The sequence below is a fragment of the Lagenorhynchus albirostris genome, chromosome 9, assembly GCF_949774975.1.
Source record: "Lagenorhynchus albirostris chromosome 9, mLagAlb1.1, whole genome shotgun sequence".
NCBI classification, from domain to species: Eukaryota; Metazoa; Chordata; class Mammalia; order Artiodactyla; family Delphinidae; genus Lagenorhynchus; species Lagenorhynchus albirostris.
Window position 1 is genome coordinate 78,220,652 of NC_083103.1, and position 27,544 is coordinate 78,248,195.

Consider the following 27,544-nt stretch of genomic DNA (forward strand, 5'->3'; position numbering starts at 1 on the left):
GTTAAGCTAACAACGTGATGCATGTGAGTTGGAAGGAGATGCCCGTAATTGCCTTTTTTGGGGTTGCGTTGGGTCTTTGTTGCTGCGCATGGGCTTTTCTCTAGTTGCAGCGAGCAAGGGTTACTCTTCGTTGCGCTGCGTGGGCTTCTCATTGCAATAGCTTCTCTTGTTACAGAGCACAGGCTCTAGGCACATGGGTTTCAGTATTTTCAGGGCACGGTCTCAGTAATTGTGGCTCGCAGGCCCTAGAGCACGCAGGCTTCAGTGGTTGTGGTGCACGGGCTTAGTTGCTCTGCGGCATGTGGGATCTTCCTGGACCAGGGATCGAACCCGTGTCCCCTGCATTGGCAGGTGGACTCTTCACTGCTGCGCCACCAGAGAAGACCCCCATAATTGCCTCTTGTAAGCTGGTAGGAGCAGGCTCCAGCATACTACTGGGCCATATTTTTTCCATGTACCAATCATTCACTCATTCTCTGGGCTATGAACTAACCAACTGTACAAATATGCCACCATCTATTTATCCATTTTCCTCTTGATAGACATCTAGATCATCTCCAGTTCTTAGCTGTTAGAAACTGTGCTTCTACGAACATTTGGCGATTATATGTATTTATTTCTGTGGGTATATATCTAGAAGTCACTCTTACCAGCAGTGCATGTGAAATTCTAATTCCTCCATATGCTTGCCAACTAAATTGTATTTCCCTGACAACTAATAAAATAGAACAACTTCTCCTAAGTTTGTTGCCCCACTTGTATTATTTGAAGTTACTGTTCAAGTGTTTTGTCCAATTTTCTGTTGGGTATTCTGACTTTTGGTGTTTTTGAGGAATTTTTTTGTACTTATGCCTATAATTTTATAATACGTTTATTTTACTCAATAATGCAGACTTTCATGTTAGTACATAAATTTTTTCCTTTATTGTTTTTAGTAGCCTTATAATATTTTAAAGAATTGATGTGAAAAATAGATTTTTTCATTCTTAAGCATACTAAAAATTTCTATGTGTATCTGATTCATATGAGAGTTTAATATATTGGATCAAAGCTGAAATCTGTCCTGGAAAGTAGCACCAGGAATTTTGTTATGAATAAACATTCAAAAGGAAGAGTGGCCCTTAAAGAACTTGAAAGATGAAAAGGTATTCTCCAGTCTGATGAAGTAGAAAGGGCCATTTTATTCCACACACAGCAGAATAATCACAGAACGCTGGTGATTCTAGTTGGGTAAGAAGCAAGGTGAGTGTGATTAGGATAGGATAAAGTAAAAATTGTTGAGATTTGTTTGGAATATAAAAGGAAGAGCTCAGCCAGAAGCTCATTAGGAATAACTATTGGCAAAGGTCACAGTTTTGAAGGTCTGTAGTGGGAATTCTGAGAAAAAATACATTAGTAAGACCTAGACTAAATAGAATTAAAGTAGCAAGTATCTAAAGAAATATCTTCCTCAGAGTTCTTGAGAACATATGGAGAATGGTAAACTAAAGATTCAATTAAATGAAATTTTATTGGGAGAGCGGAGGAGTGTTGATTGGTGGGATGTTTCATTGTTTAAGCTAGAAACTAAAAACTCTGTGTTTTGGGATTTTGGTTTTGTTTGTTTTCTAAATAATTGGAAGTCTTTTACACTATTGTTGGGAGTGCAAAATGGTGCAGCCACAATGGAAAACACCATGAAGGATCCTCAAAAATTTAAAAAGAACTACCTTGTGATCCAGCCGTCCCACTTCTGGATATTTATCCAGAAGGACTGAAAGCAGGACTCGAAGAGATATTAGTACTTCCATATTCATTGCAGCCATATTCACATAAGATAAGATGTAGAAGCAACCTAAATGTCCATCAACCAATGAAAGGAGTTTTTTTAAATAAAGTAGGTATACATAACATAGAATACTATTCAGCCTTAAAATAGGGAATCCTGCAATATGTGACAACATTGATGAAACTTGAGGACATTATGCTAAGTGAAATAGGCAGTCACAGCAGGGAAATACTGCATGCTTCAACCTATATGAAGTATCTAAAGTAGTCGAACTTGTAGAAGCATAGAATAGCATGGTGGTTGCTAGGGAGGTGCTAATGAAGGGCTATAAAATTTTCGTTACGCAAGATGAATAAGTTCTAGATATATGCTGCATAACATTGTGTCTACAGATAATATTGTGCAGAATAGATAGCAGTATTGTTTGGAACACTTAAAAATCTGTTAAAAGTTCAGATATATTAAATATTCTTACCACCATTAAAAAAAAGAACAAAAAAACTAGATGAAAATTCTAAAACTAAAGGATGCTAAAAGGCCCCAAATATAACCAAAACAATACATTAACAAAAACTTAGTTTTTGAAATGTGGTATCTTACATTCATTGAGAGTATTCACTTTGAAAATATTAACAAAAAATATTATTTAAAAGACACAAACATTCACACATACAAATATGCCAAAGTACATATTTTCAAAGTCATGGGTTTGAAATCAGACAAATTTGATTTTAAATCTACCTCAGGTGCTCACATACACAATTATAGGTAAATTGTTCAGTTTTACCCCTTTTATAGTCTCTACCAACTCCACAGAAAAGGCTCTTCGCAAAGTTACCAAGACAGTGGTCAATTCTCTTTGCTCCTCATTTTCTCTCTCTCTCTATTTCTCTCCCTCTCCCTGTCTCTGTCTGTCTGTCTGTCTGTCTGTCTGTCTCTCTCTGTCTCCCTCTCTCCCTCTCTCTCTTTTATTAGTGAGATGGACTCCACCTTGGCACTGTATAGCTATGAGTTATCTACACCCATACGGAAATCTGTTTCTACCAAATGGGAAAAACCTGACCAAAGTGTAGGTTTCCATTAAGATCAGAGTTCTTTAGACCTATGTAGGAAGAATTTGAAATAACATAAGAACCAAAAGAAAATTAAACCCAGTGATGTAACCACCTGAGTGAGGTTGCGGAGTCTTGTGAGAAGAAGAATTAAGTCAAATCTAAACCCAAGCATGTAATCTCTGTTGGTTATTAGACCTACAAGACTATTAGTGAATTGATATAGTGACTACAAATAGGGCATCACAGGCATAGTATCTCTGGTCAGTATCTCAGGTAAATATGCCAAACATGTAAGAGAGTATCCTTGAAGACTCTTTGCGGTGGCACCAATACTTCCTTTGTGAGAAAGCATATTTTTACCTCTAGAATATTTAGATTTAAACATAGAAATGTTTAGGTAGTCAAGTTAATTATTTATTATTCCATTAATTATTATTTCAAAACTGTGCTGTGTGATATTTAAGAGAATTTGGCCTATTCGATAAGACTTGATTCTAATATAAGCTATATAATTGAGTAATTCAGTTAATCTTTTGCGTTTTAAATTGAAATTACTTACTATATTTATATGCAGTTTTACTGAAATATGTAAAAGAAGTTAATATTCCCCATAATTATAAATTAAATTTTTTTAGACTTATAAGAATTAATTTTAAGTACTTGATAAGGTTTGTCAGGTGATTGAATTGCTTAAAAATTAACAGAATACATTAAATGTATAAATGCTATTTAAAATGTTTGATAGTATTTAATTAACTGTGTAAAATAAGACTGAACTTATGAAAGGGCCCAGGGTTATTGTTAAAATTTACTTGAGGGCTTCCCTGGTGGCGCAGTGGTCGAGAGTCTGCCTGCCGATGCAGGGGACAACGGGTTCGTGCCCCAGTCCGGGAAGATCCCACATGCCGCAGAGCGGCTGGGCCCATGAGCCATGGCCGCTGAGCTGTGCATCTGGAGCCTGTGCTCCGCAACGGGAGAGGCCACAGCAGTGAGAGGCCCGCGTACCGCAAAAAAAAAAAAAAAAAAATTTACTTGAGTTATTAATTGAATAAGCTATATATACTGAAACTAAAGTTAAGAAAGAACAAGTTCTTTTTTAAATTTCAAACTTCAATCAACCAAATATAGATTATAAAAATTAACGTAAAATTCTGAATAGGTTTTTTTTCTGTATAAAACCTGCCCTTAAGGATATTTGAAACAATTTTTTAAATGTTACAATACAGATCCTCAAAGAGTTTAGTAAAGTGAAATGCTAGTTCCCCAATTAACACTTTCTCTTCCAGACCAGATGACATCACTTCTCTCAAACTGGCATTCCTTCTCAGTCTCCTTTGCAAGCTCCTCCTTTACCAGCCCTTTAAGTGTTGGACAGTCTCAAGGCTCTGCCTTTGGCCCTGTGCTCTCTTCTTTCTATAGCATCTCTTGAGGTGATTTCAAACTCTAAGTATGATCCATGCTCTGGTAGAAACTGCTCACCAAACACATTTCCTATTTCCTAGGCATACAGCTAGGCCAGAAGTTCTCAGTCTCCCTTGAAGTTAGGTAGGTCCACATTACTGTGTAAGAGTTAATAAAATATAGGAGGAAGTGATATATACCACTGCCAAGCCTAGCCTTTCAACACTTCCTACATAATCCTCTCTCTTCACTTCAATCATTTGGCTGAATACACAAGACCTAGGAGAGATATCAGAGGCTCTAGGGGGTGGTATTGCCTCAAGATGGAAAGAGCAACCATTTCTGAATCATTACTTGGAGGAGTAACCAGCAATCAAGAATGATCACTGGATTTTATAGATGTGAAAAATAAACTATTTTTTTTAATCCTATAGATTTGTCACAGAAGTCAGTGTCACTAATATCACTGATCTTGATAGAATCCTCCATTTTTTCATGTTTTTTGTCAGCCTAGACTTCACTCCTGGGATCCAGAATTAAACATCCAATTGCTTAATTGAAATCTCCACCTGAGAGTCTATCAGGCCCACCAGTATTAGTCAGGTTTCTACAGAGAAACAGAACTGATAGGCTATATAGAGATATACAAAAGAGAAGATTTATTGTAGGAATTGACTCACATGGTTATGGAGGCCAAGAAGTCCCACAGTCTGCTGCCAGAAAGCTGGAGAACTAGGAGAGCTGATGATATAAGTCAGTCCTCAACCAAAGGCCCGAGAAGGGGCGTGGTAGGGGTGTGTCTCTCGTATAAGTCTTCAAGTCTGAAGGCCCAAGAACCACTTCCTCTGATGTCTGAGTTCAGGAAAAGATGAACGACCCAGCTGAAGAAGAGAGAGAGGAATCTCATCTTTCCTTCACCCGTTTGTCCTGTTAGGACCCCAATCACATTGGTAAGGGCGAATCTTCTTTACTCAGTTTACTGAATCAGATGCTAATCTCTTCCAGAGACACCCTCACAGATACACCCAGAAATAATGTTCTACCAGCTCTCTGGGCATCCTTTAATCCAGTCAAGTTGATACATAAAAGTCACTTCACTACCACCCCCAACACATTTACTGTCCACTCTCCAGCCTCACCCCCACCTCCACCCAGCTTCCCTATCTGCCCTATCTGAATAAATGACACCATTCTCCATTGTTGTTCAGGATAAAAGCCTAAGGCATTCTTTATCCATTTACCAAGGAAATATTTATTGAGTCTCCTATGCATCAGGAACTATGCCAGGTGCAGCAGATACAATAGTAAACAAAATAAACCTGGTTGCTGTTCTCTCTTTTAGTCATATCCAACCACCACTAGGGTCCTCCTGAAAAATAAATGCGATCATATCTGACTCTTGCTTGAAAATCTTTGCCTTTACTCTTTTTTACCCTTCAAAATAAAGTTCAATTGTTTTCATCAGGATATGCACATTTTCCCAGGACCTTATACTAATCTATTCTTGTAGTGGACATCTACCTTGAAACCCTCATGCCTCTGGGTACAGTTAGTTGAATGAAGAAAAGATACCTGATTCCATTTAGCAGATGGTATTCTTTGCTGAGGTATTGAATTGTAGTTTGAAGTGGCTGGAAGTGTTACATATGTGACCGGTCAGCTTCTGCCTACCACACGGATACATTCACAGAGACCTGGGATTAACTAGAAAGTATAATAAAGCACGTGTCCAGAGAGGAGCAGAGATAGTATTAGAAATGGAGTACCCCCTGAATTCCTGACCTTGATCTTGATTCCAGGGTTTCTTGACACCCAGTGTCATTCCTACCCTTGGGTTCTATGAGATACTCTTGTGTCCTTGTAATAAACCCCTACCCCTTTGTCCATTCTCCCTTTTGCTTAAACTAATTTTTCTTTATTTATAAATACTTGCAACACTGAATCCTGAATATTTAAGCTCTTCAACCTCATCTCTCCTTCAGCTCTACTCTCCCATTCTCTAATCCCTTCATCTATCATAAAAACTTGTTACATAAAATTTCAAATGGTTTCTGAAATATTCTTGGCTGTTTTGTGGCATTAGGCTTTTATAAAATCTGTCTCGTGCCTCAAATGCCCATTATCACTTAGCTTTCTGGAAATGTTCTAGTTGTATATTAAGGTTTTTCTCAAATATCACCTCTGCAGTTCACTTTCTCTGGATTTTGACAAGAAGACGTTTTCATCTTCTGTGTTGCCATAGTACTCCATCTACACATCTGTTACAGCATAAAGGACATGAAATTACTATTGAGAGATTTTCTTCCACATTAGACTAACTCAGGTGTAGGAATCGTCTTTAATTCTGAAAAGCATTTGGGTTAGTTTCTATATTTCTGAGAGTATACGTGATGTATAGAGATGCTTTGTCTTTAAGCCAACTAAATAGAATACTTTAAAAACTAACTTTGTCAATACCATTGGAAGTAGAAGACTATCACACACCAATACATACATAAACATACATAAACATACAGAGAGGCAAAAACAGAGAACTTATGGTCCTAAAATTTTACCAAGAAGCAGATAGGGTAGGGGTCCCTGGAGAAAGAGAACCAGACATGGGTTTCTTGACACAAGAAAAGTTATTTTTTGGCCTAAGCTATGCTGTGATCTAAGCCTGGCCACAACGCTTGCTCTTGAACAGGTCTCGGTAATTAATGATCTTAAAAGAACAAAATAATTCAGGAACAGATGACAGCTATCAGGCAAGAGAAGTAACAATAACAAAGATAATAAATCAGTTGTAAAGACTCCCAGTTCCACAGTGGTAAAGATTAACCTGAAGAACATTTTCGAGCTGTTTCACAGAATTCGGACGCCCTTGGGCACGCAACCACCAGATCAGGCGGAACCTAAGGAATGATGATGTTGACCCTTTCTGAATTCAATCAACTAGAGCTTGGACTCTGTCGAACTTTGCCCTAATTCTATACTGAATTCTCCTCTGCTCAAACCCCCTCATGAGAATGTATGTACACTTAGCTTAAAACTTCCCCAATGTTGCTGCACAGGGAGACACTGCTGTGGGAAAGATCCCTGGTCCACTCCTTACTTGCTGCAAGTAATACAACATTCCTTCTCCTGATCTTTGACTTGGTTGTGCAATTTGGCTGACACCCACCAGGGGGCGAAGCCAGCTTTTTGGTAATAGTATAATAATACAAACCCACAAGTTTAGAAAAGAGTGGTTGGATCCAAATTGTGTTTCTGGCAGATGCATAAGTTAAGTTTACCAGCTCAGATGGCACAAACTTTTTATTAATATTTGTGGAGAGTGTTAAGATTTTCCATTTTTTCATTTGATTAGTTTCCAAATAGCCTTTCCCCTTTTTTTTCTTTTCTTTTTTCTTTTTCCTCTGATAACTATTACCTCTCTGAAGTTTCTGTTTCAAAGAGATGGCCCTCAGTTCCTAGAGAAGAACAGGTAGAACATTTACGTCTCGAAGATACAGGGAATGAATGCCAGTTTCTTCAAGAAGGACTTTTGATCCTAAATCCAGAATTTTACAATACTTACAAGTCTTTTGACATGAATAGGGGATGTTTGGCGATTGGTAAAAAGATAGGTGAGCTTTTAATTGTTTCTAGAGCTGCATTTCTGTTCTTGTAAAGACTTGATCTGTAAGAAAAATACAGTTGTTCTCAATTCCTCAAAGAATGGGTTGCAACCTAAATGACAATGAAGCTGACCTATCCATTCAACTACATTACCTTCAATTTTCTTTAGGAAAATTAATAAACAGAAACCTCATTTAGAATGGAGTTGGGAGGCCAGAAGGGGGAGCTCTCATGACCTACCACTTAATGTCAGTTGCAGACCCAACAGGAAGAAACTTACCTTTATGTCTCCAACAGGAAGAAGGTTACTACTTTACTGTCCAGCAGGAAGAAGAAAGAATTTCTCCTTGCTTGGACACAGACCAGCCAATGAGAAACTGTCACAGCTTAGCCAATGAAAACTTCCAGTTCCTATAATAGGACTCTCTGTTTATAACAACTCCTTCACTTTTCCCTTTCCTAGAAAAGAACTTTCCTCTGCTTTGTCCTTCAGACTTGCCTGTGGTTCACCACCATAAATTGTATGTCCCAAATTGCATTTTTTTTTCTGTTCTCAAATAAACTCATTCTGCTGGTAAAATAACTGGCTGTTTTATTGTGTAGGTCAACATTACTTGGTGTCAGAGAGTGGGATCCAGAGAAGACCCCCCAATAACTCTGAGGCTGGTTATTGGGGGTATTCTTTGGTGCTGGTACCCACAGAGCCCACTGAGCTCACTGCTTTCTTGCAGACCCTGGAGCTGGGCTCTTTTTGCAATTTAAAACTTTCCAGGCTGCTTTTTTTTCTTTCTTTCTTTCTTTTTTCTTTTCTTTCTTTCTTTTTTTTTCTTTCTTTCTTTCTTTTTTTTCTGCTTTTTTTTTTCTTTTCTTTTTTTCCTTTCTGTTAAAGGCTCTATCTTTTTTCTGAATACTCATTTGGCACTTTGGCCTGACTCTTTTGAAATTGGGCTGTTCCTACTGGAAATGTGCTGCTAAGCCTTTGGTCAGATTCCTTTGGAACCAGCCTGTACCTATTGAAATTGTGCAGTTTAGGATTTTTCTTTGCTTTTCTCTAGAGTAAAACCTCTAAGAAATGGCATCCAAGTTATCTAAAAGTTTTGAGCATGCCCTCTCTTTTCAGAAACCCCAGCTGGTTTTATAAATTAAAACCACAGTCCCCCCTCATGCACATTTCTATCTAAATGGACCTACTTAACCAAAAGTAATTTAGAACACTGATGCCCATTACGGGGAACTTCTTAAACTCCCCAAACTTACTTTTCTTAAAATTGTATTGGACAGCCATGGCTTTAAAATAGTCAAAACGGAATGGGATACTTATTTCGATTGGTATTTTGAGGCTTTCAAGTGTTATCAGAAGTCTAAAATTTCTTCTCTGAAAAATACAATTTTTAAATAACTGAGGCAAACGAACAATTAAAGAAAGACAAAATGGCTTCTGAGGCTGCTCTTTCCCTCCCCCAACATCCCAAGTCTTTTTATCCAGATGCGTGGGAGCCATCCTTGTGCTCAGGCCCCACCTCCAGCGCCATCTTTCTCCTTCTGTTCTGCACTGCCTCTACCTCCCCTATAACCTCTCCTTCTCCATTCCAATTCTCTCACCAAACTTCCCTTTTTTCCTAAAACTTTCCACACTCTCTCCTCCTCTGAACCTATCAGAACCTGCCCCTTTAAAGTTAAGTCTTCTGATAATACAAACAAACCTCAAGTTTTTTATGTTCCCTGGACTAAGGCCAAATTGTGAACCACAGTTAAAGAGTTTCCTAAAGTAACTAAGGATCACCCCCACCCCATAGGTTTGCTGAAGAATTCAACATAGTTATCAGACTTCCCAGCCTGGTTTTTCAGATCTATATCAGTTAGTTCACATGCTTGTTGGTGAGAGTCAGGCCAAACATTGGATGAAACTTGCCCAATGGGAACTTCCTGAAAGTGATTTAAAAAAGCAAACTCCTAACTTTTGGCAAGAGGCTAGAACACTCGCTGTAGAACTCTACCCAGCACTTACAGTAGCTTTTCTTAAGCCTATTGATTGGAACAAAATCCAGGCTAGCACACAAAAATCTGATGAACCTTTTCATGGCTATTATAATCAACTTCAGATTTTTTTCAAAGAAAATTCTCATTTTCCTTCAGATGTTGAATCTACTTGGGTAGACTTTAACTCTATGCTTGTTAACATTTTGAACTGGTGTCTTTTTCAGTTAAAAGGACCAGGGTGGAATGAGAAACTATGTCCACTCCAGATTTAGTTAATTTGGCAAATCAGCTCACTCGCACCTTAGATGAGTCATCTAAAAGAAAGACTGCTAGAATTCTTAATTTTCAACTCCAGCTAATGAAGGTTCCCAAACAAAACCAAAGCCCTCATAATTTCTGCTATTATTGCAAAAAGCCAGGACATTGGAAGAAAGATTGTCACCAACTTAAGTGCTTCAGGTGTCTTTAGCCCTCTAATCACCTTTTTCAATGTCCTCTTCATTCCCAATGGTCTAAAGGGATGCAAAAGATACTATCCTCTCAATATCCAGAGCCACTTGCACAGATCGGCAAAGGAAAAATGGATTAGACAATTATCCTGAGAGCTGGCAATAGTGGTAGGACCCTAACTGCAAATATGGTACAATGCACGTTTCTGTTCAGCCATATCTAGCCACTAATAGGATGTAACCCACATTTATCTCCAGTCATATTTTAGGGGTCCACAACCTGACAACTGTCAAGCCAAGTTCTCAGGACACAAAACAAAACAGACAAGAAGGTAATAGCTGTTCCTGGGAGAGAAAGCGCAGACAAGCAATGAGTACCTGAAAGCAAATTCATGAGTCACAAGTCAAAGATCTAATTCTTACTTTTTTTTTTCTTTGGCCTGGCAATATGAATTTGGAAAGGAAGGAACAGCATGAAATTTACCTTCCTCTCTCTACCAAGCACCACAGATAGAGATCTGAGAGAACTGACTTTGGTAGGAATTCTCACCCTTTGCTGGCTTCTGCCATTTTGCCCAGGATCCCATTTGCAGGCTCTGGAACGAGTGGGGTGTCTCAGCAGGTCCCATCTTGGTCACCAGGAACTGTAGCAGAGGAAAAATAATTTTCCCTGTACCCTTTATGGTGAGTGCTTGGCTGAGACCTCATTTTCTCTAGGTTACCTCATATAGAGACAAGCTTATCGAAGTTAAAATTTCTCCACTGTGGTCACTGAATTCAAAATATTTGTTGGTAAGGTTAACTCGCTTGTTCAGCCTTAGGACAAAATTTTATTTACCCGAGGCTTAAGTCAGGCCCAGTCCAAGCCCAGACCCAGTCCAGTAAGTCAAACCCAGTCTGACTCTGGCCAGTTTCCAGACCCAGTCTGGAAAAAGAAATGCACGAATAAATTCTGGAAGCTGATAATGTAAATGCTGCAGAGCTAGCATCCAAGAGGGATGTACCCACCATCTCCAGAGGCATCGAGAAAGCAGGGAATTCAAGGGCTTAGCAGGTACAACTGCTTGGTTGCTTCTTGCTCCTGGGGGTGTTGGGGGAGGTTGGAGGGAGTCTCCTTTGGTTCCGCAGTCTGAAACCAGAACCATTAAAAGATAAACTCAGGTATATTAAAAATTTTAAGAGTTTATAAGAGCAAAAATCGAATGGAATTTGGCAACATCAAACCAGAAGTGGTTAGGAATGCTCCACTGACAGGAGCACAGGGAGAGGCTTTTCTAGAGAAAAATCGGGAGAAATGTAAGAAAATTATTGATTGGGTATAGTTTAAAGCCTTGTTTCCTGTTTGTGATTGGCTGTGTTTAGCATTTTGATTTCATAACATTAAGGCATTTATAGGGTTAGATCTGGGTTTGGTTACATGGGCCACTGTGGCATTAGGGCCACACTATCTAATGGCTTCCTGTTTTAATTAATTTAACACTTCTAATTTATAGGTTCAGGATTTTGGATTTTTTTTTTTTTTTTTTTTTGCGGTCCGCGGGCCTCTCACTGTTGTGGCCTCTCCTGTTGCGGAGCATGGGCTCCAGACGCGCAGGCTCAGCGGCCATGGCTCACGGGCCCAGCCGCTCCACGGCATGTGGGATCTTCCCGGACCGGGACACGAACCCGTGTCCCCTGCATCGGCAGGCGGACTCTCAACCACTGCGACACTAGGGAAGCCCATTTGCTGTTACATCTTATGAGCCATAATATGTGCGTCCTCTTGGCCAACCATGATCACACAGAGAGGGTAACTGCGAGGGGGCTAGCCCCCTGAGGCAGATGGATTGATGCTGAGTGAAAGCCAGAACCAAGGACGTGACATGAAGAGACAGGTGAGGAAGATCATGTCTCCTGAACTGCAGTATTTGGAAAGTGATAAAAGGGAGAATGTAATGCTCACATTCCCAGAGCAGTGGCAGCGAATGGTGAGAGAGGAAATCAGTTCTATGGCTTTGTGGGACAGCCACCAGCCCAGGCATTACAGGATGCAGTTTGCTTCTCTGAGACATAGTGTTCATGGCACAGGATACAGGATGGCTGGTGGGGGTGACTGGGGCTGAGGCACCATGAGGAAGGGACTCCCTTCCCTAAAACAGACCCTAGCAGTGCCCTTGACTTAGATCCCATGTAACAACTGTGTGAGGGCACAGAACATATATGAATTCCACTGGTAGCAAAGTAGCAATCGCTTATGATGATTTGAGATTCTAATATATTTACATTTTCTTTAAATGGATTAAAGCTGCCAGAAAACCTCCTCCAACCACACACCATGTTAATAAAATTATATCTTGATTACCAATTAAGGATGTATTCTGATTGAAAAGCTCTGAATAATTCTCCATCGTGGCCTGATTCGTTGTGAAATTACCAGCTGTGATTTGTCTGGGTAAATATCACCTCTAGCTCCTGCATCTTCACTTCCATCTTGATAAAATCAGAACTTAATTATTTCAAATCTTGTACTTCTGTCATGGATGTCAGGTTAAAAATTTCAACATTGCAAATCTGCAAGGCAACATTTAAAACTGTGGAGCGCTTTCTTCTTCCAGCTCATTACATGCATGTACATTCCATAATGAACAGAACATATCATGTTCCTATAACAACAATAACCTTTCTGCATATTTTATTTTGTTCTTGAGCCTGTTTGTTTCGATGGAAAGTGTTTCTAATAAGTTGTGTTTGATACGAATTTTGGAAGGGATCAATCCAACTTATCTTCTGCATTAAAGTTCTACGTACATGCTCTCCCTTCTAGTGTAGAAAGCAATGTAGGTATTTTCCTGGAGTAATCAATAAAATGAAATCTTAAAAAAAAAAAGAGAAAAAAATTACGAAGATCTTTTTGTTCAGCTGCTGTAAGCAGATGACTTTTCTTATATAAAGAGAACATTCCTGGAAACAGATTTCATTCATTTCAAACAGCAAATGCAGCATTTTTTGAAATAAAAAAAAAAGATAATGTTACCCACCCAAGCCAACAACACTACAGCACTAGATTATTCATAAGATAGTAAATCTAGTTATTCCAATGAGCATCACAAAATCTAATATAAGGTGTTATTGCTACTTAAGTTATAAAAGAGTGCATGCACCATCAGGCATGGGGATTGTCTGAGACTACAAGATGCATGACCTCTGTTTCCTTCAAAAAAAATCACTTTCAATATATCTTAAGATTTCAAAAGAATAGAATGCAACAATGGCTCACATTTCAAGGTGAAAGGCCTCTGTTGACTAAAGATGCTTCCATTTTTATTGCAGTTGAGGTTCTTGCTTTTTTTTTTTTTTTGGTAAGCTTTTTTCCATCACAAGCTGATGTACAGATATATTTATAGTTCAGTTTCATTTAACTATGTTCATTTGTACTGTTCTGTGACAGATTTATATGATCATAGATCCCTGGTGTCACTGTTGTATTATTTATATTTCTATAAATTAAGGCCATTATTATCCAAGATGGCTGCTGACAATAGGATGCAGTAGTTGGAAATAGCATTTACTATTTCCTCAGTCCTGATGAATTCTCTATGGATTGCATCCTGACACAGACTAAGAAATTATTGTCTTTGTTGGAAAAAGGGAGGTCTTGTGTAATAATAATAAGTCACTAATGAAAGACAAAAATTTCAGGAGTATTTGTAGACTCTGGTGTTTAATCTTCCTAATGATAGCCCCGATGACAAATAGATGAGAGAGATAATACGGGGCTGATAAGCTGATAACACCAGCAGACCAGGCTTCTCTCCCTCCCGCTGCATGTGATTAGCCTCTAGGACAGATTCACATCATGCATTTTATTTATTTATTTATTTATTTTTAATCTTTATTGGAGTATAATTGCTTTACAATGGTGTACCAGTTTCTGCTTTATAACAAAGTGAATCAGTTATACATATACATATGTTCCCATATCTCTTCTCTATGGCGTCTCCCTCCCCCCGACCCCCCATCCCACCCCTCTAGGTGGTCACAAAGCACCGAGCTGATCTCCCTGTGCTATGTGGCTGCTTCCCACTAGCTATCCATTCCATGCTTGATAGTGTATATATGTCCATGCCACCCTCCCTCCCTGTCACAGCTTTTTAATCTTCCTTTTATCTCTGTATTGGAGGATGATGTCTCCACCAAGCGATTTTTAAGCAAGGGTTTTATGACATATGGGGGTAGATGAGGACCTTTCTCTCCCCAGCACCAATAAAACAAACTTAATTGGTGACTTCAACATAAAACAGTTTATTTCTGGCTCTAGGATACAGCAAATTAATAATCAGATATCGAGGATGGGCACAGAAAAGACGATGGGAAAACTGTTGCCTCAGATTGCTTTGAAAGATCTCTTTATAGAACCAATCTGGTTGTACAAGCTCCTTTTCTATCTGTGAAACTGAGGTGCTTATGTCACAGAACGTGAGGCTTAAATGCGATAAATTAAATGGGTATAGGTTAAATTAAGATTGCTAAAATATATAAATTTGCCAGTCGTCTGTCTAGCACATAGTAACATAATGAGCATTTATTATGTGAAAGTTAGGATACGGAACTTGGAGTGTGTTTGCTCCTGGTCACTAACATGACCCTATCTTAGGAAAGGAATCTCTGTATATTATCTGTGTGTGTGCTTTTAAAATTTGCATTTCCCTAATGACTATTGAGGTTGAGTATATTTTCATGTGCTTATTGACCATTTGTAGATCTTCTTTGAAGAAATATTTATCCAAGTTCTTTGCTCATTTTCAAATTGGGTTGTTTCTTTTTTGTGGTTGTTGAGTTGCAGGGGTTTTAAAAAATATATATTCTGGCTATTAATCCCTTATCAGATATATGATTTGCAAATTTTTTTTTCCATTTTCTAGGTTGCCTTTTCACTCTTGTTTTAAATTGAAGTAGTTAATTTACAGTGTCGTATTACTTTCTGGTGTACAGCAAAGTGATTCAGTTACATATATATGTATATATATATATATATATGTGTGTGTGTATATATACATATATATACTTTTCCTAGTCTTTTCCATTATAATTTATCACAGGATATTGAATATAGTTCCCTGCACTGTACAGTAGGACCTTGTTGTTTATCTATTATCTGTTTTGTTTTTTTCCTATTCAGGTTAAGCTACTTGAGCAACAGTTCATTAACAGTTGGCAATGCTCTCTGGATTAAATGTTGAAAACATCACAACTCCATAAATAAGGAAAAAAATCCTTACTTTTATGCATTTTGTGTTTATTAAAGTACCACAAACCATTAAATGAATTTCAGACACAAGATGTGTGCACCAAATGGGTCAAACTGCTCTGAGTTGATAAAGCAAAGATTGATGACCGTGCAGGTGCTTGTGGCCGAGAGGTCAGGGAGGAGTCAGGAAACATCACATCGGGAGGTGTTGGGGTCAGATATGACTGCATCTCACCCCGGTTCTGCCCTCTTGAGCCCTATGACCCTGGGGATGTTATTTAGCTTTTTCAAGCCTTGGTCTCCTTATTAATGAAATGGGAGCAGTTATAGTTGCTGGAGAGTGTTGAGTGGGAGCACAGGTTTGAGACCCCTTGTGCAGGGCCAGCCCTACAGAGCGTCCGCTCTCCAGGGATTCCCCTCCCCACCCCATGACTTGGGAGGTTTCCTGGAGTCATAGAAAATTGAGAAGGAACAATTAACTCACTGCAAAGGGAAAGATTCAAGAGGTAAGGGAGACTCCAGCATCCCCAGAGCATTGCCCTTGTCTCACCCTCACCTGGTCCCAGGTGTTGTCCCAGACTTAGGGTGTCATCTCAGGGGTACCCCAAGCTCAGAATGGAAAGACTGATATAAGGGAAGAGGCAGCCCAATTGATGTCTGTCTCTAAGGGGTTTTGATTCTCACTTGAGAATTAAAAGAGGAAGTGGAATTTATGTTGAGGCATTCTTATCATCGAAATCTGGACCCATCCATTGCGACTGTTTGGCACAGCAGTAGAGGACGTGGAGGGTCTCTCTGGTGGCAGCCCCTCTTCTCAGAAACTTCTGTTCTCTCTACTGCAGGAAATTGCCTGCACTCAACTGCTTTTCAACTACAAAAATGTCAATTTCATTCAGATAAACCATGTTTGAAGTATTAAAATGTCTTGGAAAATAGTCCCTATAATTATTTTTCAGCTTTAAGTATAAAGTTTATTTTTCCCTTATATTCTTCAAAATCTAAGACTTATCTCCCTATTTGGTTATTAGTCACAATCTGCTAAGGTTTAACCCTCTGGGGGGGACACATGAGAATTTAGAGGCAGAGGTTACGAGGAAAAGTGTAAAGATGTTGGAAACTTGCACTTAAGAATTAGCTTTAGAAAAGTGGATACATCCAAAATTAAAAAGTAAATCATATATATTATTTCAATAATCCCAGTCTGCTGTAGAGGCTGATCACTGTATAGTGTTTCTGCCTAAGAATTTATCTGTAAAAGCTGATGTGGAATTTGCATTATAATTATACTCAGAGCCTCATGGATCCTTGTGGGTTAAATGGAAATGCAAAGAGCATCTAGTTAGTGAGGGGTTGGGAGCAAACCATCTGGCTGTACCTACCTTGGTTAAAAATATGATCTTGCAAAAAATGTGCAAGATATTCTGTATCAGGCCACTGGGGAAGAAAATCTGAGATCCAGCATATGGTGCCGCATGATCTGGTGCAACCAATATGATGCTGGTCCACACTCCCTCCCTGCAGTACAACCTCGACTCTCTATTTTTGACGGCTTCCAATCGCTTCCTCCTGCATCCTGTGCACTCTTCAGAAGCAGGCTTTGGACCTCCTCCTGGGGCGTCCACGGAGTGCACGTGGCCTCTCACTCTTGTCTTGTCCTGCTCTCCCTCCCCTGACATCCTTTTTTGATTCAGGACCCTGGTCACTGCAGCTCCTGCTCTGACCATTGTAACTGTCAGCACCTCATATTTCCAGGGTTTGAAATTTAGTTTGAATAACCAGGCTTTGGCTTGCTTCACCCTGGATGAATGACAATCCTTTGCAGCCTTAGGAGTCCTCATCTCCCGATCCCCGACAGGGACCTTGCCAGCACCCAAGGGGAGCAGCCGGTGGAAAGTATACTGGGCAAGTGAAATATGAACTAAGGTAACCTCTCCCTTTACTGCAGCACCCTTTAATCAGAATGGTCGCCATCACTTTCTGAAGATGTTGGCTCTTTGGAGAACACTTTTCACAAGCTAAACTCACAGAAACTTTCCAGCTATACTCCTCCTTGTGATTTTCTTTCCTGGATTGCAGCCCACTTCCCTAAAGGAAGTTATTCAGGAAGATGTAAAACAAAATCAACTTCTATAATAATGCAGAGTGAGCCTTAATTTCTCATCTCTGTTTTTATAAATTCTTTCACAAGGATTTATTCTGCTATTTTTTGGGGGGGTGGGCTAGGTTGGGAATTACAGTTTGAGGGAAAGAAAACCAGAAAATAATTTGACTTTAAATCAATGATGCATGTAGAAACACCAATTGCACATTTTTGCACGTTTTAACTATTTCATTTTTGCTTTACTTCTTTTTATTTAATCATCACTTTTCTTAACATCGAAGAGTTAAGTAAGATATAAGAACTTGTCCCTTAGGAGAAAACTACCGCATAGGATACTGAGCTAAGCCCGTGCTGGGGGCCCAGCTCCAGGGTAGACGCCCCATCAGAGGTGCATGGGAGCAGTGATGCTCTGATGTCACATGTTGTGTGAGTGAGGACCTCCTCCCCAACCCGCCCACACCAGGCGTCAAGTCTACAGATTTCACTGGTATTTCAGAGCAACCTATGACCCGCAAAGTTTAAAAACCACTGATCTAAAACTTTGGACTTGCAGATGAGGGCTCTGGGACACAGAAACATTAAGTGGAGGTAGGACTGGGGTCTGTCTCTGGGCTTGTCAATATGCCATCAACCCAAGGACATGTGCTCAAGTAGCAAACCTACAGCGTATAGGGAGGTAGAAGGATCTGTGCTCTGTCTCTCCATTTTAGCTGTTTAATGTTGGGTAAATTTGCTTAAAAGCCTTAGCCCAAGTCATCTCTTTACTGTGTAAATGAAGATAATAATGATAACACCCCCTTTAAAGAGCTGTTCTGAGGATCAAGAAGATACTGTGTGTGAAAACGAACTTGGAGCTTCTAACCCTCCAGGAAAGAATCATCTTATGAATCATCTTGGTTTTCAAACCCCATTTAGATATGAGAAAACTGGGGGGTCAGAAGCTACATAACCAGGCCCTATGCCTTCTAAGTCCTGAACACCGGGCCCTGGCAGGCAGCTCCCAGCCTTCCCTGCTTATTTCATTTGATTCTGTTTCCTGAGGAGCTTCTCTTGTTCACGTCATTAGAGAATGGAGGAAGGATGCTGGCTCATGGCTACTCTTTAACATGTGTTTTTTGTCCTTATCTTATTGATTCAACCTGCAGATATCTCTGCCAGAAACATCCAATTGCTTCTTTGTCTAAAGAAGATTTCATATTGATCTTAATTTAATTAGCTGGTATGAACTACGGTTTGTGTCAAGATTCCTGTCTTGATCTAATGAGGTACTGTAGTTGAAGCCATGTGGATCTGAAATCATAATTGCTGGTGTGCAGAAGCCTTTCCTGTTGGGGTTGGGGCGCTGGATGGAGACATTTCTTAACATTGCACACCACTGATGGTGTAAATACGTCTACCACCTTGGCTCTAAAATCTTCTAGAAATGCCACTGGACTTGAAGCCAGAAATGCCCGTGACCTCAAACCTTGGCTCTTCACTTTCAAGCTATGTGTCCTTAGGCCAGTGAGTTAATCTATTTAAACCTCATTTTCCTTACCTGCAAAATAGACATGGTTCTGAGGATTAAGTGATGGGAGAGCATGCTAGGCAGCTACTACAGATAGAGCCCTGGTTTAGTACCTGGCACATGGTAGCTCGAATCTTCTTCTCTTTCCTTTTCTCACTTGCCTATTCTTTTCAAGTTAGGCTGAGAAAACAGATTTCACCCCTCCCTCCCTCCCTTCCTTCCTTCTTTCAGTTTTCAATCTCACACATGATTCCCTGAAGTATATTCACCAAACATGGTCAGCAAATGCCAAACAGGGCTGGACACACAGTCGCATTTATGAGGAGGGTCAAAGTGGGTGATGTTCCAGCCTGAGAAGAGCGAAAGCAAAGCCAGAGGATTGTCTAAAGCCTGGACTTGAAGAGACAGGAGAGAACATAGGGCCAAATATAGGTGAGCTGGCGAATCTCAGTCAGTGAGGCAAGTGTGAGCAGGACCCTGAAGGGCTGCACCGAGGCAGGTGCGGATTTTGGACATCCCACCTCCTCTGCACCTTTCCCATGGGCATAATTCTCCCTGGGGAGAATTGTAGTGACTTACAACTTTGCTGGTCAGACAACTCTTCCTTATTCGTTATTATACACAGTGAGCATTTTGCCTGAATTCGTTTTCTTCTCTCCTGCTCTGCTGTTCTGCCCTGGGCTCTAGAGCCTCAGAGTTAATTAATGGTTCGTGTTGCCCTTTGAATTCAGATGAGCTTTCCAGCAGGTTGCCTCTGTAGAGATAGAAAAGACTTTCTCTTTTTCTCTTTCTTCCTTCCATGATTTTTTCTTCTATATTGCTTTATCATCAGGTCTTGAAAATAGTAGGTTGGCATTTATTTTCTAGCTTCAAAGATTGGTTTTGAACTTCGGTTTACTTTTCCACGGAACCCTGAAGGTTTTGCAGATATGAGGAGCAATGCCATGATGTTGTAGAACCCCAGTTTTGAATTCTGGCAAGTTTGTGAACAAAGCCCATAGCTATTAACTTGTCATGAAAGCTCCTGTCTTGAGAAAGTCCCCTCATCTCCTTCTGCAGGTGTAGGATGCTATTAATTATATTGACTTTTAGGAAATATAAGTGTTATTTCTTAAGATCATAATTAGGGTAAACGTTAATGTCAGTGTCATTAACCACTCCCATCTTTACCCTAAGATAAATGAAATGTTTGGTGTAGTTGAATTTATGGGATGTAATCAATTGATAACAACATAATCAAGACATGTAAGTTGACATTTTAAAAAATGTTAAACATTTTGACAATTGACTTCCAAAATCTTCAGAGCTAGAAAAGTTGTAGAATTAAAATAAAAAACAAGGAGAAAAAAACAAACTAAAAGCACAGGTATTCCAACATACAGATTTGTCTTCCTTTCAGTAATCTGTGTTATTTCTATTATAACCACGTAGTGCCTATATGGCTCACGTGTCATCTTCTAAAAAGCCTAAAGTTAGCATGGAGTGAAATTTGGGGAGGGAGGCACAGCTCACTTGCCTCAAAGTAGTTCCATGCATTAGAAATCACCACCATTAACAGCCTTCTTTGTATTAATGCACTGTCTCCAGGAGGTCACAGATATACCAACACATTAGAACCAAGGTCCATCAAATTCCCTAGGAGACTGGACCAAGGTGGGAGAGAATACCATGGCCAAACCTCTCCCACGCCAAACCTTTTGAAACGACAAAAATGTAGTATTTTTAAAAGAACAGATTACTGCATTTACATAGAAACAAGAGGCAGAACACCACAGTCCAAAACACCCCGCAGGTGACATGTAGCATGCCTTATTCCAATGCCGTGGATAGAAACACTTCTGGCACTGTGGTGTAAGCTCCTGGTGTAGGCTGTGTAATTATCTGCTTCCGTGTTTCCCCTCCATTTCCAAATCCCCCATCTGGTGCCTTAAGTAAGCAGTGCTCCAAACACTTCTTCACATTTTGCCCAAAGCTGCCCTGACGACTAGCCTCGGTCCTTTACCCCTGGAAACTAACTTTACAATGAGTTTTCTCCTCGGCCCATCCTTGGTCTACAAGGATCTCTTCCTGCGTCTGTATTTCCTAAGTACTCACTAACTTACCTTGTCCCTAGATTGGCTACTGGGACTTTGGGTGTGAGATGTTCTTGGGAATCCCAAAGCTAATAAAGAAGCACAATACAGAGAACCTGCCAGAGTGGGGTTAATCTTACTCTGAAACAGGTATCAATAAACTCCCCGGTTCTGCAAAGGAGCTGATACGGCCCTCCGAGTTTGGGAGCTTCGGTTAGTTTTGCAAAATGTGTCTCTGGTTGTTCATTATCTGTGGTTGTCCAGCACGTGCCGTGAGACTGGTAATGAGCTGGCCGGAAAGAAATCAACTGTTGCTGAGCGAAGGCTGGTCTGCTCTGTAACTGCAGAGGCTACAAGTTCCTAGACGGTTCAGCATCACTGCAGCTCCGTGGGCTCTCCACCGTCTCCAAGTTCCAGTGCCCCCTGACTCACGCACGCATACGCAGCCTGAACTTCTGGGCCGTCAGCGTCGCGCTGTTCATGGCACTGCACCCAGCCCGCCCTCTGGCCATCGTCCTAGATTCTCTTCTCTGCCTCTGTCCTCTCTTCAGCCAGTCTTCAAACTACTGCTTAGGTTTTTGCTAAACCCCTTCCTCTTTTCCCATCTACCACGCCCTTGAGTCAGAGGACATCTCTTCTCACATGGTTCCAAAGCCAGTTAACTGGCTCCATGCCTTTCTTCTTTCCCCTTAAATTAATTCCCCAAACTGCATTCAGGATAATCTTCCTAAAAGGCAAATTGACTTAAAATCTTGCAGTGGCCCTCTATGGCCCTCAAAGCTGAGGGTTTGGTTTCGTCCCATCTCCTGCAGTAGTCCAGATCAAGTTTCACACTGGAGTAATACTAAGGGTGGCTTCCTGTGCATACACATACACATACACACACACACACACACACACACACACACACGCGCGCACACACACACACACGCGCGCGCGCGCACACACACACTCTTTCATGTGCCTGTATCTGGCTCACGTTGTTCTCTTTATTTAGACCCCCTTCCCTGCCCCCCACTGCCTTCCCCTGACAAAAAACAAAACAAAACAAATCACATTTATAATCTATTTCCTCCTTTGAGACTCCAATAAGTTGTTCTGTCCTCCAGAAAGTCTTCCCTGAACCCCATGGGATGAGATCCCCTTGTCTGAGTTTTCATAGCACCGTGTTTATTTATGAATGTAACACATGCTATTTTATAAGTGAATTATTTGTTGACACTTTTGTGTACTGTGAGCTCCTCCAGGTCAAGTTGTATTTCAGATACTTTGGAATTTCCAGAACCGATCATAGTGGCTGGATGGAAGATACTCTGAATATTTTGCTGAAGTGAAACAAAAGAAATTTTTTTTTAACCAGTCTTCTGCATGGTCACATCTTGTTTTATAATGTTGGAGGTTACAAAGTGAGTAAAATCTCTTACAGGGATTATTTCACTTGACCATCATACAATCCTGTGAAGTAGAACAACCTGAGAATCCAGGAGCAAACATGGAAATTTTAGCACCAACCTGTGCCAGACACCAGGCTGTGTACTTGACATCTGCCATCTCTAATCTTCAGGATAAGCCAGTGAGGTCATTTCGGATTGTACAGGGAGGAAACTCAGGTGCAACCTTACCCGAAGCCACCAAACTCGTGAACGCCAAAGCCAGCTGTAACTCACAGCTCTTCCGACTTCTGCCCCTATGCCCTTTGTCTCACCAATATTGTGCATTTCACTCCATTTCTCTCTCATTCAGTGTGCTTAGGGAAAATCCTTAACCAGTTCATCCACATGACGAAAGCCAGTAAGTCTGACTGAGTTTGTGTTACTTTGTGGCTAATAAGCCAAATAAAAGATGGGTTACAATGGATAAGACGCCAGCCAGCAAGGAGAAAATACATGTTTTGATTTCTCCCGTAAAGAGTCATTTCCCAGGGTATGTGACAGCTAGCTCACAGACAGGATGCCAGCCCTTCCCATTGATGGATTCCTCCCATAGGCAATAAATAATCTTTACAGGACATCCCAATAATATCTGAAGCATGTGGCATGTCATTATGCATATTGCCACTGGTCTCCAAATGCTGGGATGGAAAGTGATGTGTAATTCCATTAATCAGGGGTTTACTGGTATCTGTTAGCAGGGTTAGAACTGAGAAAAAGAAAAATTTTCCCATAATCAAAAAGCACTGAATTGAAGACCAAGCTGTGCATAGAACTATATCAGGAACAGAGTAGAAGAGTTGAGTGAAAGCAGGTCTATGATCACTAGCTTAGCAATTGTTCAGGATAGATATCATTAATCCAGGTGACTGTATAGAGAATTTATCAATAAATCAATAACAAAACACACATTTTGAATACTGAATGTATTAGATAGCAATCCTGGATTTACTGTATACTTGTAAGAAGCCCACATTTGAGATTGGGGAATGTCTTGTAAATGTTTAACGGAGATGCAAAGTGAAACCATGGAGCTGTACACATAGCAGTTTCCTCTGCTGGCCCGGCATGTCTTACTTGTACAGGGTACCACTACATGTATTGCCTCGCTGGATTCTCATAAGAGTCTTGAGATACGGGGAGAACATAAACTATCACCCTCTCTTTCCAGATGATAAAAATAGTGTCCTAGCAGTGGTTGAATTATTTGCCAAACCTGCAGACAGGTGAGTGATGGAGTTGTGTTGAGAGCTATGGTTTGTGTCTCCTCTCAGCATACCTTTTCAGCTTCCACAGGTTGCCTCCCACAAGGAACAAGCTGCTCTCAGGCAGTTAGGGCAGCATGACATTATGGGACATAGAAGTTTTTGGATTGTGGAAGATGCCTGGTGCATTTGTGAGGAGTGGGAGGCTTCAGAGAGGGTCTTCTCCCTGCTTCCATGTGGAACCAACACACCTCTGGCACCTCAAGGGATGGCCATGCTGGAGCATCAGGAGATGTCATCCTTGTCAGGGATGTGGGAGATGGGCACCTTTAGACTCACCTGTGGAGGGAGTGTCTCCTTCTGGGAGCCCAAGAAGCCCCAGACACCAATTTCAGGGAATTAGAGGTCAAAGAAGCAACATGGCAGCCAGATCACAACACATCACAACAGGGCAGTGATGCAGAGAAAGACCTCAGTCCCTAGACTTAGATTACAACTATGAGTATTTTCTCAAAAGTTTGATGCAGGAAAAATGTGTGAAAAGTGCCACCAGCCAGAGCTTGGTGATCCTAAGGCTCCTTTCTAAACCCATTGATCCTCTTTTATACACGAGGATTGCACCAGAGCTCCCCACCCACCTCTTCCAGGAATCGCTTTATGATTCAGATGGAAAGAACTGAACAAGCTTCAAGTAGGCAATTTGAAGGGAAAAATGGATGATACAAATATAAAAAATAGATTAAAATACATTTGAAAACAAGGAAACTCACAATATTCAGAAAACCTAAGGGAAATATGGCCTTAAAGGGTCACTTTTGTTCAAGAACTAAGCTATTATTATATTTTTCTTTTTGATTTTGGTAAGCTTCATTTTTACCTTTTAAAATATGTGGCGTGATAAAAAGAAACAAAATTGAGTTTTTTGTAGTGAGATGGATGGACATACGGTCTGTCATACAGAGTGAAGTAAGTCAGAAACAGAAAAACAAATACCAGTATGCTAACACATATATATGGAATCTAAAAAAAAAAAAAAAAAAGGTTCTGAAGAACCCAGGGGCAGGACAGGAATAAAGATGCAGATGTAGAGAAAGGACTTGAGGACACGGGTGGGGGTGAAGGGGAAGCTGAGACGAAGTGAGAGAAGCATCAACATACATACACTACCAAAGGTAAAGTAGATAGCCAGTGTGAAACAGCCACATAGCACAGGGAGATCAGCTCGGTGCTTTGTGACCACCTAGAGGGGTGGGATAGGGAGAGTGGGAGGGAGATGCAAGAGGGAGGGGATATGGGGATATATGTATACATAGCTTGTTCATTTTGTGATACAACAGAAACTAACACAAAATTGTAAAGCAATTATACTCCAATAAAGATGCAAAAATAAATAAATAAATAATAAGAAAAAAATAAAATATGTGGCATTAAAGTATATTGATTCTGAAATTTTGATTTTCCATTAGTAACTATTGGCAACAGATATTTTTGGATTTTTGCTGTTTTGATTTGTTTTGTTTTGTACACCTCTATCTGACTCCAGAAAATCTGAGAGTCCTTAGAGAAGACTGCACAAGCAGATACCCTATGAGTGCCTGCAGGGCAGCAACATAAACTCTGGTTAATCATTGTTACTATGATTTTATTTGTGCTGATATTATAGTAAGGTTTTGGATAAAAACCATATGACCCAGCAATCCCACTACTGGGCATATACCCAGAGAAAACCATAATTCAAAAAGAGTCATGTACCAAAATGTTCATTGCAGCTCTATTAACAATAGCCAGGAGATGGAAACAACCTAAGTGTCCATCATTGGATGAATGAATAAAGAAGATGTGGCACATATATACAATGGAATATTACTCAGCCATAAAAAGAAACGAAATTGAGCTATTTGTAATGAGGTGGATGAACCTAGAGTCTGTCATACAGAGTGAAGTAAGTCAGAAAGAGAAAGACAAACACTGTATGTTAACACATATATATGGAATCTAAGGGAAAAAAATGTCATAAAGAACCTAGGGGTAAGACAGGAATAAAGACACAGACCTACTAGAGAATGGATTTGAGGATATGGGGAGGGGGAAGGGTAAGCTGTGACAAAGTGAGAGAGTGGCATGGACATATATACAGTACCAAACGTAAAATAGATAGCTAATGGGAAGCAGCCACATAGCACAGGGAGATCAGCTCGGTGCTTTGTGACCACCTAGAGGGGTGGGATAGGGAGGGTGGGAGGGAGGGAGACTCAAGAGGGAAGAGATATGGGAACATATGTATATGTATAACTGATTCACTTTGTTATAAAGCAGAAACTAACACACCATTGTAAAGCAATTATACTCCAATAAAGATGTAAAAAAATATATATATATATGTGTGTGTGTGTATGTATGTAAATAAATATATACATATGTGTGTGTATATATACATGCATATAATATATAGTTTTATGTATAGTTGTATATACGCACATACACACATACATGTATAAACACACATATATATACTTATATATGATGTGTGTGTATAAATATAGGTATGTGCTTACTTTAGAAATATTTGTGTTATGTTTTCTTTAAACTAATATTTTCAATAAGTACTTTCCCAACATCATCAAAAAATTCCAAAACATTTGAATATATGCCATAACCAATTTACATGTTTTTAATCTTGTCACCTTATTTCATGGTGATTTTTATGCATTCTTATTATTTCTCCTTTTTTATATTTTGCTTTATAAACTATGTATTGATTGTTTTATTTTACCTTATAATTGGGAAGACTCAAGTATCATCTGAATTACTACTAGGAGTTATATTTGAAGGGAAAATTCAAATTCTGTTATATTCAAATTCTGTTATAAGTAAAATTCAAAATGAAATTTTATTTCAAATTCCCTAATGAATTTGGGAATTAGATAATGAATTGGGTATTCTTAGTGTCCTTCTTCCACTTATACATTCTATTAATAGGGTTTGGCATTTTGAACTCATGTTAATATTATTAATTATTATTTCCATATATTTTATAAGAATAAACTCTGGGCACCTACAGTTATGTTTATAACCAGATCCAAAACTCTTAGATTTATATTTAACTATTTTCAATGCTTATAGAAATTCTTATCATTTTACTTTTCCATTCTTAAGTCCTTAATTTGTATATTTATTTTGTGATTAAAATGTCTTTAAGTAATTTTAAAGAACAGTATAGTGTTGTTTGTTTGAGCTCTGGAATAGCGTAACAAGTTTTCCTGTTACTTGGGTATGTGATTTTCATTGTTTATAATTAACCTGGATCTTGAAAGATGAGAAGTTTGAACAGATAGAACATGGAGGCAGAGGGAAGAATGTCTACAAAGGAAAGAGCTGGGAAGGAAGCATGGTCTTGTGGACAATGGCAAGAGGCTGGTGTGAGCTAATCATTTCAGGGCACTCAGAAAGGAAGGCTGTCATCTGAGGACAGAGTTTTTTGTGGTGTTTTTTACACAGGGTGAAAGGATTTGGACTTCAGCTTTTACATTTATTTTCCTTTAATTTCTCTGCTTTTTTTTTGTAGTTTGATAGTATATATTATATGTATATAGTAGTAAATGTCTAATTTTTTAAACAATAATTTATTTATTTTTGGCTGCATTGGGTCTTCATTGCTGCTTACGGTCTTTCTCTAGTTGTGGCGAGCGGGGGCTACTCTTCGTTGTGGTACGCAAGCTTCTCATTGTGGTGGCTTCTCTTGTTGCGAT

At 39.7% G+C, this 27,544-nt stretch overlaps 2 protein-coding genes across 2 annotated transcripts in view; both read right to left on the reverse strand.

The window, feature by feature from the left end:
• Positions 1-21,672, reverse strand: part of LOC132526530 (lysine-specific demethylase 4D-like) — a 67,316-nt gene extending 45,644 nt beyond the window's left edge. The window contains 1 exon segment of the mRNA XM_060160875.1: positions 21,593-21,672. Coding sequence (XP_060016858.1) covers positions 21,593-21,672 — 80 coding nt within the window.
• The window catches only part of LOC132526531 (lysine-specific demethylase 4D-like), a 139,507-nt gene that overhangs the window by 45,620 nt on the left and 66,343 nt on the right, over positions 1-27,544 (reverse strand). The gene's annotated exons all lie outside the window — the stretch shown is intronic.